Source organism: Spea bombifrons, chromosome 4 (genome assembly GCF_027358695.1).
Source record: "Spea bombifrons isolate aSpeBom1 chromosome 4, aSpeBom1.2.pri, whole genome shotgun sequence".
Lineage (NCBI taxonomy): Eukaryota > Metazoa > Chordata > Amphibia > Anura > Pelobatidae > Spea > Spea bombifrons.
Window position 1 is genome coordinate 45,351,189 of NC_071090.1, and position 18,616 is coordinate 45,369,804.

Below are 18,616 nucleotides of genomic sequence, written 5' to 3' on the forward strand. Positions count from 1 at the left end.
AGGTAACGTTTAGGCAGCATTGATGAGGTACGTGGTAATTGCGAGGGGACTGCAAAGTATCCATTGCCTTAGATTTTCAAGTTGCAGCCCCACAAACCCATTCTTTCCAGACGTCTGGGACTATTGAAAGTAGAATGTTTCCCATTCTTTGGTGCTATGTATAAAGAGCAATTCCATCAGCAGAAACATTGAGTGTTTTCATGGATGGAACCTATTTACACAAAGTGTGCTCATCATTTTAAAATGCAGGCACAGCACTGCAGAAATAGCTATGGCTGCAATCAAACTTTAGAGAACATGGATGTAGAGGCATTGGATAATGACACGTAAGCTATGCCATAACGGCATTCTATTCCCCCAAAATCTATTTACTTTTTTCTGATGATTATTCATAATGTTTTGATATGATATTGTAAAGCATTTGGTTTTTTTCCTATAAATGAATCTTTCATAAATTAGTTTTGAGATAAGCAACCACAGGTTACAGAAACAGATTGGATTTAAGATGTTGGATGGCTTTGTAGATTCCTTTTAAGGAGGAAGACAAGAGAACACGATACTTTAACACGAGGTGAATGAGGGTAAGAAGATTCAGTATAAAAACTGAACTCCTTATTCTAAGAAAGCAAACCTGAAAGGTCTCCAGGACTATGACAGCTATTGCTGTACCGTAAGTACAACTATGAAACGTCAATATAGAAATTCAGAAGGCAATTTTACTTCTGGGGTAGAGATGCACAATACCTAACTGAGCAATGACTCTGCTGTCACTTGTAAGAATTACCTGGCATCACAAACACTTTGATCACATGTGTCTTTAGAAAATGTACAATGTTTTCTTTATCTCAACCAATTCTATGTTACCAACTATGTTAAAAAAAAAAAAACCTATTGTGGCTAATTTTTGCCTACACTCGTTAGTTATTGTGCTGTTTCTTGCCCTCATATAGTATCACTTCATGGGTAAACCCAGGAGTCACCTGACAAAAGAAAAAACCTACAAAAAAAGCTTAAAAAAACATGATCCCTTATCTTTGGTGTTCTCAAAAAGGGAGGTTTCTAAGTGATGGGGTGAGTTAGAGTGGCTTAATGTATGGCCTACACAGTAATACAAGCCACACCTTCCCATCTGAATGCCCATAACAACTTGTTGTAGGTTTGTCTGTATGCAGTGCAGCCAAGTGACTAAACCTGATCAAAAGGTTTTGACCCACACACCCATTCTTAACAGCATTAACTATTCGTAGGTTAAGGGGCAAAAAAAAAAAAGTAATTATTCCATATCCCCCGTCTTACAGCAGTTGTTTTCATTAAACCTGGGATAGTGAAGGGATTACAAAGAAAGTGATCAACAAAGTTCTTGGAAAATTTGTGAGATTTTGTTCCATCCCCTACACAAAAGTGGAAAGACTGTAGTAGAAGAAATTAAGTGGTCAAGGCAGCGTTGTCTTTTCCTTTCTAAGGCCCAAATTCACTGAAATATGCTGAATATGAACCTAAGAAACCCAACTGCTAGTTGAGGTAGAACTTGATTTTGGCGTTTGTCTAATCTTCTTCAGATTCTTGTGAAGAGGTCTCTTCTGTTTGTTTCTAAAGGAAACACAAATGACAAAAGGTCAACATATTTCGAATGTTAATAAATATTCTAAAGCAGCATTCTTTAGGGTCTTTAGTTGGAAAAGAGTTAAATGCACACTTTATCCCATGTAATAAAGTCTTCCTTCTAAGCATCACAATTTTTTTTTTTTAAGATTAAGCAGGTGTAGCCTTAGGCCAATTACAAAAAGCCAAATGATTTGGGTGGATATGTAAATGAGCTCAAGTAGATTTTTTTTCATAAAACAATGTAAATACTTAAAAAAAACTTATATAACACACATTATAAAATATTTTCATTAATGTACATTGGAGTGATTTGGTCACTTCCCAGCAGTAGAAAACTATTTCACAAAGAAATCCTTTATGTAGTTTAACAAACAATATTACATCATTGGGGCTGATTACCAATTGTAGTCACACAGAAATTACACAACCAAATCCCATAAGGTGGTAAAATGTCAATTATAAATGGTTCTTCAGACGCCATAAAGAACCACATGGCGTGCAAAAGCAAATAAATTACAAAGCATTATGGAGTTCTTATTGTTTATATCAGCCATTGTTGAACAGTTCCACAGGGATGCTGGGCCTAATGATTACTCCTGCACGCCTCATGGTGAAGTTGACTTCAAGGGTTAGTTGGATTGACATCAAGTGACTGGACACAGAAATAGGCTGAATTCATGGTCCTGTGTATGACTATTTCTTGAAAATCCTAACGTTGTGGCAACAAGCCAATGTTTTAATTGTTTAGCCAACCTCAAAGACATGTTTCGCTGAAAGAAGCGGATCTGTGGTTTGGCCTTGGCTGCCATACTTTATTCAAATCAAGGAAGATCAAGTTGTTTAGTAGATCTTTCCACAATTATGTTGTTCTGAACCATCAGTTGACCAACTGACAGCAGTTTGGGTTTTAGTAACCACAGAATAGGAAGAGAAGCTAATGCAGTTTAATATTTATTATATTGTGTAATAAGCTAAAAATACTGAGAAACATGTTTTTATTCTAAGACTACTGCATTTCGTCCAGGCATAAGAAAGAAAGATTTCATGAATTCAGTTTACTGAAAGACATAACTGAATGCTTTTGCTGAACAGGAAACTAGCGGGGGAAATGGAGCACATGTAGAGTTGGCATGAATCACATCTATAGTTGAAACTAAAAAAAGGGTTGCACCTTATATCCTTTTTCCTATGCCATTATGTTTCTGATAATTATTAATTTTTCCTTCCGTTGTATACAGCTGGAGTAGCATTGTAACAATGCGTAGCATAACCACTCAGACCTCAAATTAACAAAGGAGCAACACGAGGACATCAGCTTCTGTATCTATAATGTACTCCAACAATCCCACTCAAACTAGTAATTCTGCATGTCTTGAGGAATATAGAGGTTACATTTGAGAAGTACAAGGTCAAAAAAATGGCAAGATTGCCTGACAAGACAAGGATTGCCAAATACATAGCATTTGAGATAGAACTCCAAATACATGGATAGGTAGCGAGATGTAGCTGCAGCAGAAAACTTTTGATGTTGAGCCTGCTGGCAACCCTAAGGCTTTTTGTATGGTACCTTACCACTCTGGAAATTCAAGTGGGCTTTCTTCCCTAATTTAACAGTGCCATGGTCATGCTTCCGAAAGTTGTACGGCGCCCCAGTGCAAAGGTACTTATTTTTATCTGCTTTTTCTACAAAGCAACAAACTTTTTCCTCTCCTCATCACAATGATCTAATGGCCCAGTGTGCATTCAATGGTTGTGTACACACATTACACAAAACAAATTCAGCTGAACTATGACAATTATTCCCAGACGGAGCATTCACATACAAATTTAGGCCTTCAGGCATAGAAATTTGATCACAGCAACAATCTGAGAAATCTTCATCTTGACGCTGCAGAGATCACAACTTTCGAGCTGAGGACTTCATGCCGCAACAGGTAATTAAAAGCAGAGATACTTGTGGGCTCCAAAAGTATGGATGTACAAAGGACATATGATGAAGGCAGTGATTAATGACTACAACTAAGTTCAGGAATAATTGACTGCATTTTATAAAGATTATTTAGGACTCCCTAATCTGAAACATCATATGACAGGTAGTAACTATAAAAACTATTCTGGATGATAGGTATGGATGCTAAAAGCACTTAGACACTGCATACATATCCACAAACAAGTGTACATTTTACCAAATGCTCCGCAAAGTACGCGTGCACAAAGGGCTAAAGTACACAGTTAAATAAAATCACCTCTGTAGAAAACGTAAGCCTCCCAAGAATCAACAGCTAAACCAGATTATAACAGTCTTCGTGCTTTAAAAGATTTAATTTTCCACATGGCTTCATTTTATCTGGATGGCTAACTGACTGAATTTATAATACTCTTCCTTTCTCAGGCTTCTACAGTATGCCATTCACCAACGAAAGCCTTAATGTTTGAGTTACATGGGCAAGCTTTCATTCATTAGTGTTTGAAACACTTCAGCTGTGAAGGGGCTCCCCTAAACGCTACCACATGTAACACCACTGAAACAAGAAAAGCAGAGAGCCCCCTCCCCCAAGAAATTACCCTTTTAATCATGGGTCGCCGCAGCAGGCCTTTTACAAAAAGTATATATTTATATATTTTATTTTTTTTTACAAAAATGGCCCCCCACACCACAATCCTCCTCCTCCAAAAACATGTTGCATGCAAAAGAAACACAAGCAGAAATTATCGGATGGCAGATTAAAATATGACCACAGCACCGTCAAGCCGTGAGATTTCACACCAGTTTTGTTTAGTCTGCTTAAGTCAATGAGAGAAATGAAAAGGTTGAAGAGCCTTTCCCCCATTAAAACAACGACCCCAAGCTATTCTTAAACATTTTCTATCAGTTGTCGGCAAAATATGAGCTTTGCATGTTCTGGCCAAAGAGGAAAAGACAGGGACTCACAGCTTGAACTTGTCATCAAAAAGTCAAATGACCCATGAATAGAAATAGACAACCTTTGACATTATAGGTTCTGTGGGGTATAGTTCCCATGGTACGATCAAGACGAGCAGATTATTTATGGTTAGTAAGGTGTGTGACTGCAGTGCCAGACTGGTGTTTTTAGGTTTTCTAATTGGGTGTTGCTGCATATAGTGGGTTTGTGTTTCATAAACATTATCAGGGCAGCTTCTGTGCAAAATGCGTTAAGCTTTTTCCTGTTTTAAATTTTTTTTATATATACATATGTAGATCATCCTCTTATGACTGCTGATTATTTGTGGTTGCTTTTGATGAAAAACTAAGGACCTAAATAAGGCGAGTTGTTGCTTTTAACTCATTACACACATGCCTCATTTATTCTCAGTGTCAAGGGTGTTATTTGCCTTTTGTCTTCAAAATGAGCTGGGCCCTCTTATTGAGCACTTGTGGAGAGGCTATTCTGCACATACTATCTCGACCGAGCCAGATATTTTGTGAAGTGTTATAGGCTCTAAGTGGTGGTGTATCTCTTCTCACAATATAGGTATAGGTTACAGGAAAATCATGTAATCATACAGTCAACTCTAAGTTGACATAGCTATTTTTTATAACACAGTTTAAATGTGTCAAGAATGTCAGGTGTATGTCTTCATTTAATTTAGTAAACTACGAGCTTGTCTTGAATTGTTCATTCGGGTCTTATGTTTTTATGTTCATTGTGTGGAGCTGTGATCCTTTATTTCATTAAAGAGGAATTGTTAAAAGTAAATGGAGACATGTTACTTTTTGTGTGTTCTAAATGAGCAAAACTGACAGTGAAACTTTGCAGCCAAGAGACACATATGGACACCTCATTAAGGCCTAGCTATGTGCCAAGGCCAAGATGCTGCTTCCAGGTCAAGCTACTCAGACAATGTAAAGCAGCTTTAGAAAACATAAAAAGAGGCCTTTCAAAGTACAGTGACATTTTTATGAGCACCAGGCTGTTGAACAACCACTTCACAAAGAAAGCCAACACTGCAGCAAGGAGCATTCTTGAGGTGGGGATTAGCAGAACAGTGGGATGCAGGGGAAGCGACCTTTTTACAGAACCTTGCGTCTCATGTCGTTTTTCTGAACATATTCTATGAAGATGAATCTCTTGCTTGTTTCGGATTCTCTCAGTACCAAACTTGACACAGCTTAAAAATACCTTTTTGTCTGCTTCTCTCTCTAAAAGGCTATTCAAATTATATAAATTATGCCGAGTCCTTTGGCTGACATTTTCACAAGTAGTTCTTAGACTTTACCGAGAATGAGTGATGCACAGGAAACCAATATGGTGCAAAAATCTGGAACCGGAACCAACCCCCTGTTTGCAATCTAATATGCAAACCTATTTGGTAGAAACCTCTCCATATGCACAACATCTCTCCCTTACGACTTTATTACAAAAGCAGTTGCTTAGGATGATATCCATAACTTTGGCCCTCAAGTTCCCATAAACAGACACAGACTCTCCAGCATCAATTAACACGATCACAGACGGATCTTCATTCACAGGTCTAAGATAGACACAGACTGATAAAATAGAAACCTTACAAATACACTTGTGTATGACATTTCCCACTATATCTTAAGGTAAAATACCCCTGCGTGACATCCTCGCCAACATCACTGCAAACTATTAAACTATTTATCTTGCAAAAATTTGGCACCTTGTTCAATACTCCGTGGCAAACGAGCTATGCTTTCTTTCAACTTAGATTGAAGGGGGTGGATGGGGGTCCACTATTTAAATTTATGAATCTTGCAAATCTTCAATATAACCCTCAAGCCTTATTATTGGAGAAAGAACAAGTTATAAGGCTAATTCACATTGCCACATGGAAAAGCCATTAGTGAAGGAAGTATGTTGAAAAGGAAAGGATTCCTGTGAATGTATTTATTTTAAGTTTTACATTATCATTCATGGACTTCCACATAGTTCATGTTTATATAATTCATCATCATTTCCTTAGACATGTTAGATCAGGAAACCCACATGAGCTAATGTCCTTATTGTTAATCCTCAGGCAGCCCTTCTCTCCTTTAAAGGGAAACCCAACAGTGCACAAAAGAAAACAGAATAAAACGATAGACTGCACAACAAAACATGGCTCTGAAATGGGAAATCCGTCTACTAGCCAACAGCCGAACACAAAGCTTTAACTTTCAGCCACGTGTTTTACAAGGAGCTCTGAACGGAATCCAAGGTCCTTATAAATATGGTCGCTGGGTTTAACATATGACAAGACCTTTCACTAGGTATGTCCTGTGTGACAATCTTTGGCCTTTTTCAAGAATATTTCCCTTTTATTAATATATATTAATATTTGAAAAGGTAGCAATCAAAGGAATTGCCCAATCGCCACGAGCTGCACTACGGCATTGGAAAAAAAGACTTTTTAAACAAAACTGTTTGAAAATCAAGGGTTTTTGTGCATGTTGTGTCAGAGTAAAACTGAATTGGGATGTCTTTCCAAGACTTGATACATGTGACAGTCATTGGTCAGGGATGGGCTCTCTATCAATTTTAGAGAGCATCTATTTATATTTTTCAACCATCACAACATTTTTTTTTTTTTGAACTTTGCCTTTTGTTATTGGGCTTTATCTTGAACCACTACTTACTCTGTCACATCCTATCTAACATTGATAGAATGATGGCATCAATAGTTTGTCTGTCACTGCTTGCTAACACAATTCTTATGTAGCTCACAGGTCTTCTTAAAATCTCTGGGGTCATTTATTAGATGCATGGAGATAATCAGAGGCATTTTAGATGCATAGCGTAGTTGAGTTAAGTAATGGTAGAACTCACCTGACCAGATTTTTTCTCTTGTTGTGGCTGAAAAGAAAAAAAAAAAACACCTTGTTAATTGTACGTCTTAAAACCAAAAAAACCCCACAGCAGTCAAACAAATATTTTTTTCTTACAATGGTATATTATGTACAGGGCCGGCCAAACCATGGGTATCCAGTGAGTCTCAGTGGGACCTAGGCGGCACGTTGACAGGGGTGGTAAATTACCTTCCCAAGACAGTCTTTCCTAAAGCCTTTCCGCGTCCCTCCTTCTCCACAAATCTATCTGAACCTCTTGTGCACTTTCTCAAGAAAGCGGAACCACGGAGTAGAAGCTCTGCCCCTTTGCGGAAGTGCAAAAAAGGGAAACAGGAACGTGATTGGATCGTGTTGTGGCTGAGGTGAGTGAGGTACTGGGAATATGCATGTATGGATGTGTGTGTGAGAGTGCATGGCTGTGTAAGTATAGATGTGTGTGACAGAAAGTGTGTTTTATCACGTACGTAGAGTGCAAGTATAGATATGGGCATGTGTGTTGGTGTGAGTGTGTAAGTCTGTGCAAATGTGAAAGTGTGTGTAAAATACATGCCAGTGTGTATGGCAGTTACTGGGGTAATAAAGACAACAAAGTATAAGAAGAGCAAGAGAAGAAGTGGCACTGTGGGAAAGGGAGACAGGGATATGAAAGCAGTCGTGCAGTAAGGTAAGAAGACAGAGCGTGAGTGAATTTATTAATCATGACATAATGGATGTTGGTGTGGTATCGGTGGGCGTGGTTGCAGAGGGGACGCATTTCATCCTTGGACCCAGCAGCACAATGTCTTGGGACGGCCCTGGTTATGTAGTACTGTAACAAGTTACTGACAAATATACAAATGCTCAATTTGTATACAATAACTGTCACTGTACACAATTTAAAAAAAGTTAATTAGATGGACAATTGTAGGTCAATTAAAAGGGAGACCATCTTTAACGGTTCAAACTTCTCCTGCCGGCAAATGATTGAAAGGGAAGATTGGGGGATCTAATACAGCAGCAAAACACCCAATGTTTCAGGTGTCCAAAAAGGGAGATTTTTTTTTCTGGAGATGAGTGCATTAAGAGACAGGGAAGGCGCTCCAAAAGTGGGTGGTGACAGCTCTGGGTCAGTGAGCGATTTAGTGGTGGCAACTACCCAGGACAGTACCTGGAAATTGGGACTGTCCTACAAAAACCAGGACTGTTGGGAGGTATGCAGAGGTTAAGCATAGTGTTAGTACCACATGCTTGCTCACAAAGCTAGCAATCAGTTCTCAGCCCATTCACATGTCTGTGACTTTAAACTCAATAGCATGGCACTATAGAGTAGTATAAGAGTATAAGGGGTTGTCCCCTCACCTTTCCTCAAAGATCAGTGAAGCAAACCATTACAGTGAAGCAATATATTTATGAAAGAAAGACAAAAAGGAAAGAAAGACAAAAATGAAAAAGCAGGGTAAGAGGGTCCTGCTCTTGAAAGGCTTATATATTTTTTTTAAATTCTGCTCTACGCCAGGCAATAAGAAGATACTATGGGCCTTATATTTATAGCACTGACAAAATTGCTTTAGTATAGAATTATTAAATTGAAATCACAGTGTAGATTTACTACTTAGTCTAAGAGAGCCACTGCTATGTTTAGCAGTAAGACACACAACTATTTATATTACGCATTTTGTGACGTCAAGCATTTCGCTTCACATTCATTTTTGTAGCATCATTCACTCCTGAAATTAAGTATAAACGAACTTAATGAGACATATTTCCAGACTGACTCGTCCCTACTGTATTGAAAGCCCTGTGCATCATAGGCTGCGGATCTTGAACTCATGTGACTTTGGAACACTGCAAGGCTATGAAATCCAATGAAAGAGCTGCCAGCTCCACCAATTTTTCCATGAATTACGTCCTGACACTTCAATGAAGAAAAAGACAATGTCTGAAACCAAGCCAGCCTTGGCGTCTTGCCTAGTATGTGTCACAGTATTTCTGTAAGCCGCCCTTTAAAAAAAAAAGTCTATACTTTCCAGCCTACCAAACAAACAGACTCTTTAAAACTACTGGTGCTAGTCAGAGCTATAGATGCATACATGTTTTCCAGCTTGTGGCACTCAATGGCTCCAGACGCTAGTTTTTTTTTTTTTTTTTGAAATATACTTTAAATTTATGAATGGCATGCTACACACAAGCCAACCAACAGCCAGATGTTCATGTTAGAAAGAAAACAAAAACTCGATCGTATTTGTCTACGACATGCAGAGCATATTTTAATATGTATGAGTACACAATATATACAAACATTCTATTAGCTAACCTTTCCAAAACATAAAATATTCATCATTGCAACCTGCATACAAAATCATAAAAAAAAAAAAAAAAAATAGCTTAACCCTTTCAAGTGTATTTTGTATCCTAAATAGTGGAGTTTTTTGCCATATGTTTATTCTGGCATGATCCCCTTTTGTGTTTAGTGTACCCACACTAATATAAAAAAATATTAATTAGGACGTACAACGATAAATATGCCACCATTTCAAGAAATATGAATATTCCATGTGCTCACTTATAGATACGCATTATTGTTTTTACATTTTGGAAGCTAGCAAGTGTTATATACCTGTGTGTGTATAATCTATATATACACATTTTGTTTCCCTGCATACTGTGTGCACTGCTCTAATTAGGGAGCAGAGCAACGTGGCTAGAGATCCCGGGTCTTTTAAGATGCCAGGATTCTATCTTGTAAATATAGGGTACCCCAGGTGTATTGTTGACATCACTGGGCCATGTAAGAATACTGTTTTTTTCAGCAGCAGAAGTGTATTTAAGGGCTTTATTAAACCAAGTGAGAATTTGTAGGAGAGGTGCAGTTTCAACTCACCAATTTCGCACTACAATAGCCCTGAATAAATTTAGTCAAAGATGCGACTTATAAAGAAATCTCACCGATTTACATATTTATTATACAGAGCCACACGATTTTTTTCTTGCAGGAGAATCTTTCTGGGGAAGGTAATTCATAATGCATAGCCGGATGTCAGTGAGTTCAAACCAGAAAACCCACCTGCCTTAGTTAAAAACAAAACACATTTTTAAGATATTATATATCTTTTTTGTGTGATTCAGTTATTAAAAATGACCTAATTATTTTCTATTCATTGCATTTTACAACTTTCCGTGTCCTAAGCATTGTTTTTTTCTTTATCTGCATACCAAATAAGATCTGAACCAGATAATAAGCAAGCTTTTATGAATGGATAGCATGTAGCAGCCAGACATTACCTAATACACTATGATGATTAAAATCCTAAATTTCTCAGTAGTATTTTCATATTGTCACTAAGGTCAAGCTTTTAATCTGAATGGAAATTTCAAAGAAATCAAATCTTGATGTACTTAACCCCTTATATTTCAAATCATGCTTTCTAAAAAAATGTTAATTGCATTTTGTGAGTCTTCTAAACAGGCTTTAATTTCAGCAGCAACCTAAATGTTGGACCTGTGAATACCACCTAGTGGGAGAAAATAGTATTGCAACATTTATTTAAATCTCTAGAGCTCATCAGAACTAAAGTTACAAGGACATTTCATGAGAACGTCTTTCAGGACACTTATTTTGGAAAACAATTTTGAAGCTAGGGAGTTTTATGGAGCTGGACCCTTGAAGAAACTCAGTCTCCAATGGCTTCTTTTGGGAACATATAATTCGAGATGTGGCTTGTATCAAACCATTACATAAAGCCTTTGCTCTACTGCAAAGCTAAAACTCCACCTGTTAGGCATGTATATATATATATATATATATATATATATATATATATATATATATATATATATATATATATATATATATATATATATATATATATATATATATATATATACACATATATACACACACACATGCCTAACAGGTGGAGTTTTAGCTTTGCAGTAGAGCAAAGGCTTTATGTAATGGTAAAAAATTTTTTTACACCATATTGCTAAAAATCTTTCTATGCCAGGACGTATTATGCATGATTACCAATCGAATGTGCCCTACACAACAGAATGTCTTCCTGCAATGTTTTTTCCTGAATCAAGCAGACGAATTATACACAACTACATATCATATCTATTATGTTGCTGTACTTACGATAACGAAAACCAAAAAGTCAATAGTGCTTTACTTATTCAGCAGAGCAGGTACAAACACTAACTCCTTTTTCACATCAAATGTATTTATTGCAAGAATTGTTTTGTTAATACAAGCCTTGGTACTTCTGAGTTTGAGGTATTTAACCAAAGTCCAAGAACAACGATTAAACAATCATGTATGGGCAAGGAACAGCCACCAGAGATGTGCCATCTATCAAGTACCGTATATCGTAGATATTCATAGTCGAGGTTGACTGAAGCAGCAGGTATAAAGCATAATTATCAGTTACAACAAAAAGCATGCCTCCTCCTGATATAACTTTTGTTATATAAAAGTAAGCTATCATTTTAGCTTCCTGCCTTGAGGGTGTGCTACACCTTACAACCTTGTAAATTCCACAGGTAAAAGATTTTGTTTTGGAAAAAGCAAGTCTAAACGTATTATTGGTATAAGAAACGCCAATGCCTTCTGCCCCCACAGCACCGTTCCAAATTATAAGGTAAACAAGAAATTGTAAGGAAAACATTTAGTGGCCCTCCATATGCAGGAATTAATTTTGTATTCTTGGCCATAATGTTTGTTATCGTGTGAAAGTCAGTAGTCATTGTGGACATGGGCCAAATTGATCCTTGAATTAACTTCAAAATCAAAGCAACATATATACTTCACTCCCAAACCATCTCTCCACAGCCTTTAGTCTGGAACTTTCCCTTTATTTTTTTGTGTTGTACAGTAAGTCCTTGTTTTTAACGAATTTGCCAATTCGCAAAAATGTAAGTGTATGGCATTTCACTAGCTGATGTAATGGAGGCACCCGCAGCCCATCTGTAGCTTGCTGTGCGAGTACTGTATGTTAGTGTGTGTTAGTATGCTAGTGTGTGTAAGCAGTATGTGTATTGCAAATATATATATATATATATATATATATATATATATATATATATATATATATATATATATATACACACACATATATATACACATATACATACACACACACACACACACACAAACTGCAAAACCGCCGACTTAACTTCAAAAGTAAAATACACTGTTTAATATGATTGATCGTGTCACGCCCTAGAGGCAATTTTTCTGGCATTTTGTACTTACGTCCTTGAGCCAATTTTACTGGCTAAAAAAATTTGGTTGTAAGTACATATGGCGCGTTGTTGCAAATGTCAGGTAATGTAAAATGATACAGAACGTGTGGCCAGTAAATCTGTTTACAGAACCAATTCTCAGTGTGAGAGTACCACAGTTACAAAAAAAACCAAAACAAATAAAAATAAATAAATAGCCATTATGACTTTAGAAAAAAAGACTTGAGTATGTAAAGCAGGGGATGGCAAAGAACAAGTCAGGAGCGGTGGATGTGGAAGCAATTTCCCCCATTGCAACAGCTTTGTGATCCCGCCAGTAACATTACACAGTTTTGTTTACAATGAAAAGATCCCATTAATGCCTGGCCCCATCACACAGCAGACTGTGTCCATGAATGGCACCTATCAGAGTCTAGGAAAAAATCCAGTGATTAGAGAGAACTTGCCAAAGGGCCTTTGTAGCTAAGAAAAATGCCTACTCCAGAAAGGAATGCAGAGAATTCATGGGAGCACAGGTCCTCTTTTGTTGGAAATCTAGTGGTATTCTGGAGCAAAGAAAGGCACAAAAAGGGATCTGAAAGGCAATAAGTATTCGGGGGGGGGGGGTTGTGTAAAAGTTTCATTTAAACATTCCTTATTTTTTTTCCTGAATTAACCTGTTTAGAATAATATACAACTCGTGTAAGCATCATTCGGAAGGAGTTGCAGAATATGAAAGCGACTTTAATATTGTGATCTTTCTGTAGCGAATCATTCAAGTCTCTCCTCTTCTTTAAGTAGTTGCTTTCAAGTAGTAGTAATTTGTACTTTACTTGCAAACAATGCAAAAAACCCTTTCACTATATATATATATATATATATATATATATATATATATATATATATATATATATATATATCTTACTGTATAAACTTTTTTTTTGCAAACAGTGAGAAGAATAGTCATACTACATAGAATGCATGAAATGCTGTGTAAATTGCTGATGCTATGTAAATGCTGTTTTAACAAATATTTACCAATAGGCTTGTGGTAACCAGATTATTTTTAAAATGAAGAAAAAAAATGATTTGCAAATAAATTAAGCCAAGAAATGTGAAGAAGAGTACTTGCATTGTGAAACAGGCCTCAACTGGCCACAGGTAACATAGGGGCAAGTGCTCCAATGAACCAGGCCTATTTTTCCCAATTTAGAATGTAATCATAGTATAAATTTAATGTGTAGACTGTAGTACTTTCAAGATTCAACCATTTTTTTGTCAGTGATAATAAAAAGATACATCACAGTTTTACCCCAAATTTAAAAAAAAACTCACCATTTGCTATCAACTAAAAACACTAGAAGAACTCTAAAATTAGAGGTTTTTACACTGAATGATTGGAGCCTCTTTTCTTACATGCAGCAGACTACAGATGTAAAAACGGAGTAAACCGTATTTAGCTTTTTCCAAGTGTACATCTGTGCAAAGCAGCACTAACTTAATTATCATCAGCTGCATAAATCCTAAGCACATCTTCTAAAAGATATTTATCAGCTCGAAAAATACTTCATCAAAGAAATATGCAGTGCCTGCAAAACAAGCAGCCCTTGATTTATCATGTTCTATGAGAAATACAGATGGTCAGAATTGATGAAGCATCTTTTTATTCTAATCATCTGTGAGCTCTCACTATCTCTATAGGCCCAGGGATGTGCTCCACCACTTTGAACCCTGTTAAATGTCCTTGCATAAACTCTCTATTTTTTTTTACTTTGTTCCAGCAATCTAATTTTCAGTGATGCACACACTTGGGAGTGAACCGTGTTAGTAGACTACCCCTCAGGGGTGTTCAATAAGTAGATCTTTAGTCATTTAATTACAGCAAAGGATTGGATCATGGGATGCTGTAACAAAGTGTAAGGATTTTGCCAGCTGTAGTTCCAAAAAAACGAGATCTCTTGGTCATATCTTACAACACTACTTAAGAGATTTACCATTTCACATGATGACCACAAATTGAAATGTGCGTGTGTTATGGGCACTGCTTACAGTAGTCGGTAAGCAACAGAAACACAGATCTTTTATTTATTAAACCAATTCTGTAATAAGAATATTTGGTACATAATATTTTCCACAGAGCTGTTTAAGAATATTTAATACCATAAATATAATAATTGGTTTCTACCAATATATTGAGCATAGTAGTTCTAGCTTGCTAGTTCTTAAAAGCCAGTTACTTTCTAGAACACACCAGTACTGCGACACACAATCACATCTGTAATTCTAAGACCTGTACAATGGGTGACTCCGGATACAAGACTCCGGATGTTCCTTGGACAAAGCTAAAAGTGTGTCTGTCTGGCAATGCTCTCCAATAAAACTTCAACCAAAGCATATTTACATTACCTTCCCTTAGCCTCTTTGTGTAGAGCCATTAATAGTTCAGAGATCCATCATGGATGTTTACATTTTGCCAAAGATACAATACCTTGTTTAACCCTGGGAAGAATTTGTAATTCAACTACAGACAGGAGGCTCATATTTCCTTAACCTTCTTTACTGTGTCACCATAGCAGCAAAGACATATGTTGCTCTTCCGGTTCAAGCAACAAAGAAAGAGGAGGATTCTGGGATGCTGAAAATACTTATTGGATATACTGTGTTTTAAATGGTTATCAGAATTCACATTGGTAAAATAAAGGGAAAACACTAAGTCAATTTACATGATATATGATATATATACACCGAGCATGTAATCCAGACAATCCTTACAGGCAAGGTCTGTAAAGCGTGGTACTGATGGATTAGTTTAGCTCTACAGATTCATGTTCTCTAAAGTCACAAATTGGGTATTAAAAAAAAATTTGGAGCCACAGTGCAGAAAATTGTTTCATTGGTTTCTATGGGAATAGTGCTTTAATACCGTATTTGCTCGATTATAAGATGGCTGTCTTAGAGTTCCCCGCACCGGTGCGGGGAACTCTGATCTCTGACAGTCGGGGAAGGTCTACGCGACGGACGCAGACAACCCCCGCTGCTAGCCACACCTCCTTCCGGCTGCAGCGGACGTTGTCTACGCGGATCGCGTAGACGTCAACCCGCTGCCCCGGCAACACAGCAGGAAGCACCGGTAAGTGTGTGTATGAGGGAGGGGGGGCGGGTGAGACAGGAGGATCCAGGTCCCCTGCAGCGGTCTGATTAGAAGACGACCCCGATTAGAAGACTAGGGGTATTTTTCAGAGCATTTGCTCTGAAAAAAACCTCGTCTTATAATCGAGCAAATACGGTAATATAGCTCATAAAGCACTGAAATTATAGCTTTGCTAAAATGTCAATACGAAGCCCAAAAAGGTAAAAAATATAAAATCACTTAATGCACCAAAGTGATTGAATAAGGGTTTTTAAAAGAAGGTCTTGTAGCATGTAAATACTCAAATGCAAGTAGTTCTGAAATAGAACACCAGTCACTTATGGTCTTAAACAGCCGACTGCATTTGTGGACTCCACAAATATGAAAACAGCAAGAAAAGAAACTTTTTTTTTTCTACCTTTTTCTCAATTCCAGGGACACTTTGGTTACCTGAATGTAGTTAAACTACAAAGTGCATCCTGTAACCAGCCAACCATGAAAATGCAACTGCTCAACCACTAGAAACTATGAAGAGTCAATGGAGAAAGTAGCACATTCGGCCTTGGTTTGCTGCATTTCTTAACTGTTCTCTTGTACAAACATCAATTAGAAAGCAGAGTGTAATTTCACCCCTCATTCATAGAAGACCTACTCTCACCTTAAACAGGAAACAAGAGTTAGCGGAGCAGAGCGTGAATAGGCTACTGACTGTAGCACAGTAATCAATTCTAGCACATACACAATGAGGAAAGGGAATTCTGTATCCCACAGTCAACCCCGCCAGGCCCTAACTCTGTGATATGCCATCATTTTCTAAAGCAATTAAATAAAAAGTGTACACAGTGTTTACATAACATACATCTACATGTCATTTTTTTTCTTAACTGTGACATAGCTTGTCTGTTTTGCAAATGCATGAGGGTGGGATTCTGTACCCTGTGCGCATGGGTGGCAATCAGTAGCAACAAATATCGTACCACAGAGGAGGCCAACAACTTTTTTTTAATACTCAGAGTACTTTAATGTGCATTCTTCTTTATAAAGTGTGTCGGGGACACTAGACTGTCCCTTTAAAAATATAACAGTAAAATAAACATTTTAGTATTTTGAGGAACTGATGTCTGCTTTAAAGAGTAAAAAACACCTAAATGAGGAACACAAAGCAAAGGTGTGTGTATGTATGAATGTATGTATATTACACACACATACATATTCTGCAATCCCGGTAAAAGAAGTTGTATATAGCAAGAGGTAAAAACATCCATTATGCATCGTCTACAACTTACTCCTAAGAATTGGCAGAAGTAATGTAGGACAGTAAATTAAAAACAAATTGTCTCAGAAAGTTTAATAGAACGTTTCCTACAAGCAAGTGGTCACTGATTAAGTAGGTGACTCACACGGAGGCATCAGAGGTGGGCTGGAAAGCGAAGTTCAATATTTTGCATGTGTGCGCTATAAAAAGAACGTGACTGTATCTGCAGTTTTCTGGCAGCGAAAGCCTTTCCGAACTCTCCTCATTTCAAGAGTACAGTATGAATCACAATCATGCGGCTCACATCCTTGCCAAATTCTTCTTACTTGCTACCACTATGAGTTTCTCTGTTCTCTGCCAACAATATTTGCTCTGCAGCCAACACCACCAGGGTTATTGCCGGAGTGGGAGGGAAGGGTTTTTATTTATTTATTTTTACTTCATTCTACAAGGAGCATGTAGGCAGCAGCTTAAAATACTATAAACGTTTCAATGACCAAGTAGCCAGACAGGAAACTATATATACACATGATGGGAAAAAAAGGAAGGACACAGTGAAAGTAAGTGGTAGATCGGGAGTTACATATTGCCGATTGCTCATTACCTCAACTCACACACCAAACGTAAAACCTTAAGATTCTGTCACAAAGAGCAGAACAAGGGATGACAATTCTCCAGACTTGCTTGCGGATAAACAGGTCTGCATTACGGCACTTGGTGCGACATGCACTGTGCTTTAGTCAGTCTTTGTTTCAAGCTTTTTCTATTATTTCCTCAAGAATGTTTTCAGTGAAAAGGAATGTTAAGATTTTGTGCATTTAACAAAATGATATGCTTTGCTTGCGTATTGTATAACGCTCAGCAAAGGATTATAATGACTGGATACTTAAGCATAAAATTAACCCGGTATTGTACCAGTTTTCAAGATGACGGCATCAGTTTATTATTTATTTTTTTACACCAAGAAATTCCTTCTATGTAAGATTGTATTTGCAATGTATATCCTCTAAAGCACAATGCATTCTGGGCCAAGGAAACCAGAGTCCGACCCGCAGCAGTAAAGGGTTACTTGAGGAAAGCAGACAGCACATTTTAGCCGGGTAATGCACTCGCTGAGGACAGAGATGCTTAACAAAATGTGAATGGGAAAGGATCTTGGCTCATTTCCACAAAGACATTGCTGTACATGTTTTGGTTGTTCCTCAGGGCTTTAAACCGCATTACAAACACATGGCAGACAGCACAAAGCAATGCATGTACATGCAGCTCTCATCTATACGTATGTGGTAACAAAGGCACAAAGAATTTGGGGAATGAATTAGGGACTAGGAATAAAGACTCTGAACACCCAAATGACAACACTAAACATGTGTTATTTTTCACTAACTGAACAGGGCCGTGTGCATATAATCCAGAAGATATATATAAATCACTATAACAAAATATAAGTATATTGTCAGGTCGAGGATTTGCAGTTTTCATTCCGATTTCAACACCAAAAAACTTATACGCATACCTGGTAACGTCTTCACTGACGTCAGCGGGAAACATCCCCATTTAAAGGGAAAATGGGCGAGGAGCAGGGTGTGTCAAGACCCCGCTCCCACGACCTGGA

The 18,616-nt window shown here is 37.5% G+C and overlaps 1 protein-coding gene across 1 annotated transcript in view; it reads right to left on the reverse strand.

Moving 5' to 3' along the window:
- Positions 1–1,285: 1,285 nt before the first annotated feature.
- The window catches only part of HMGA2 (high mobility group AT-hook 2), a 40,034-nt gene continuing 22,703 nt past the window's right edge, over positions 1,286–18,616 (reverse strand). The window contains exons 4-5 of the mRNA XM_053462047.1: positions 7,398–7,424; positions 1,286–1,590 (exon numbers count right to left, since the gene is read on the reverse strand). Of these exons, the coding sequence (XP_053318022.1) occupies positions 1,546–1,590; positions 7,398–7,424 (72 nt within the window). The 3' untranslated portion in view covers positions 1,286–1,545. The remainder of the gene's footprint in view (positions 1,591–7,397; positions 7,425–18,616) is intronic.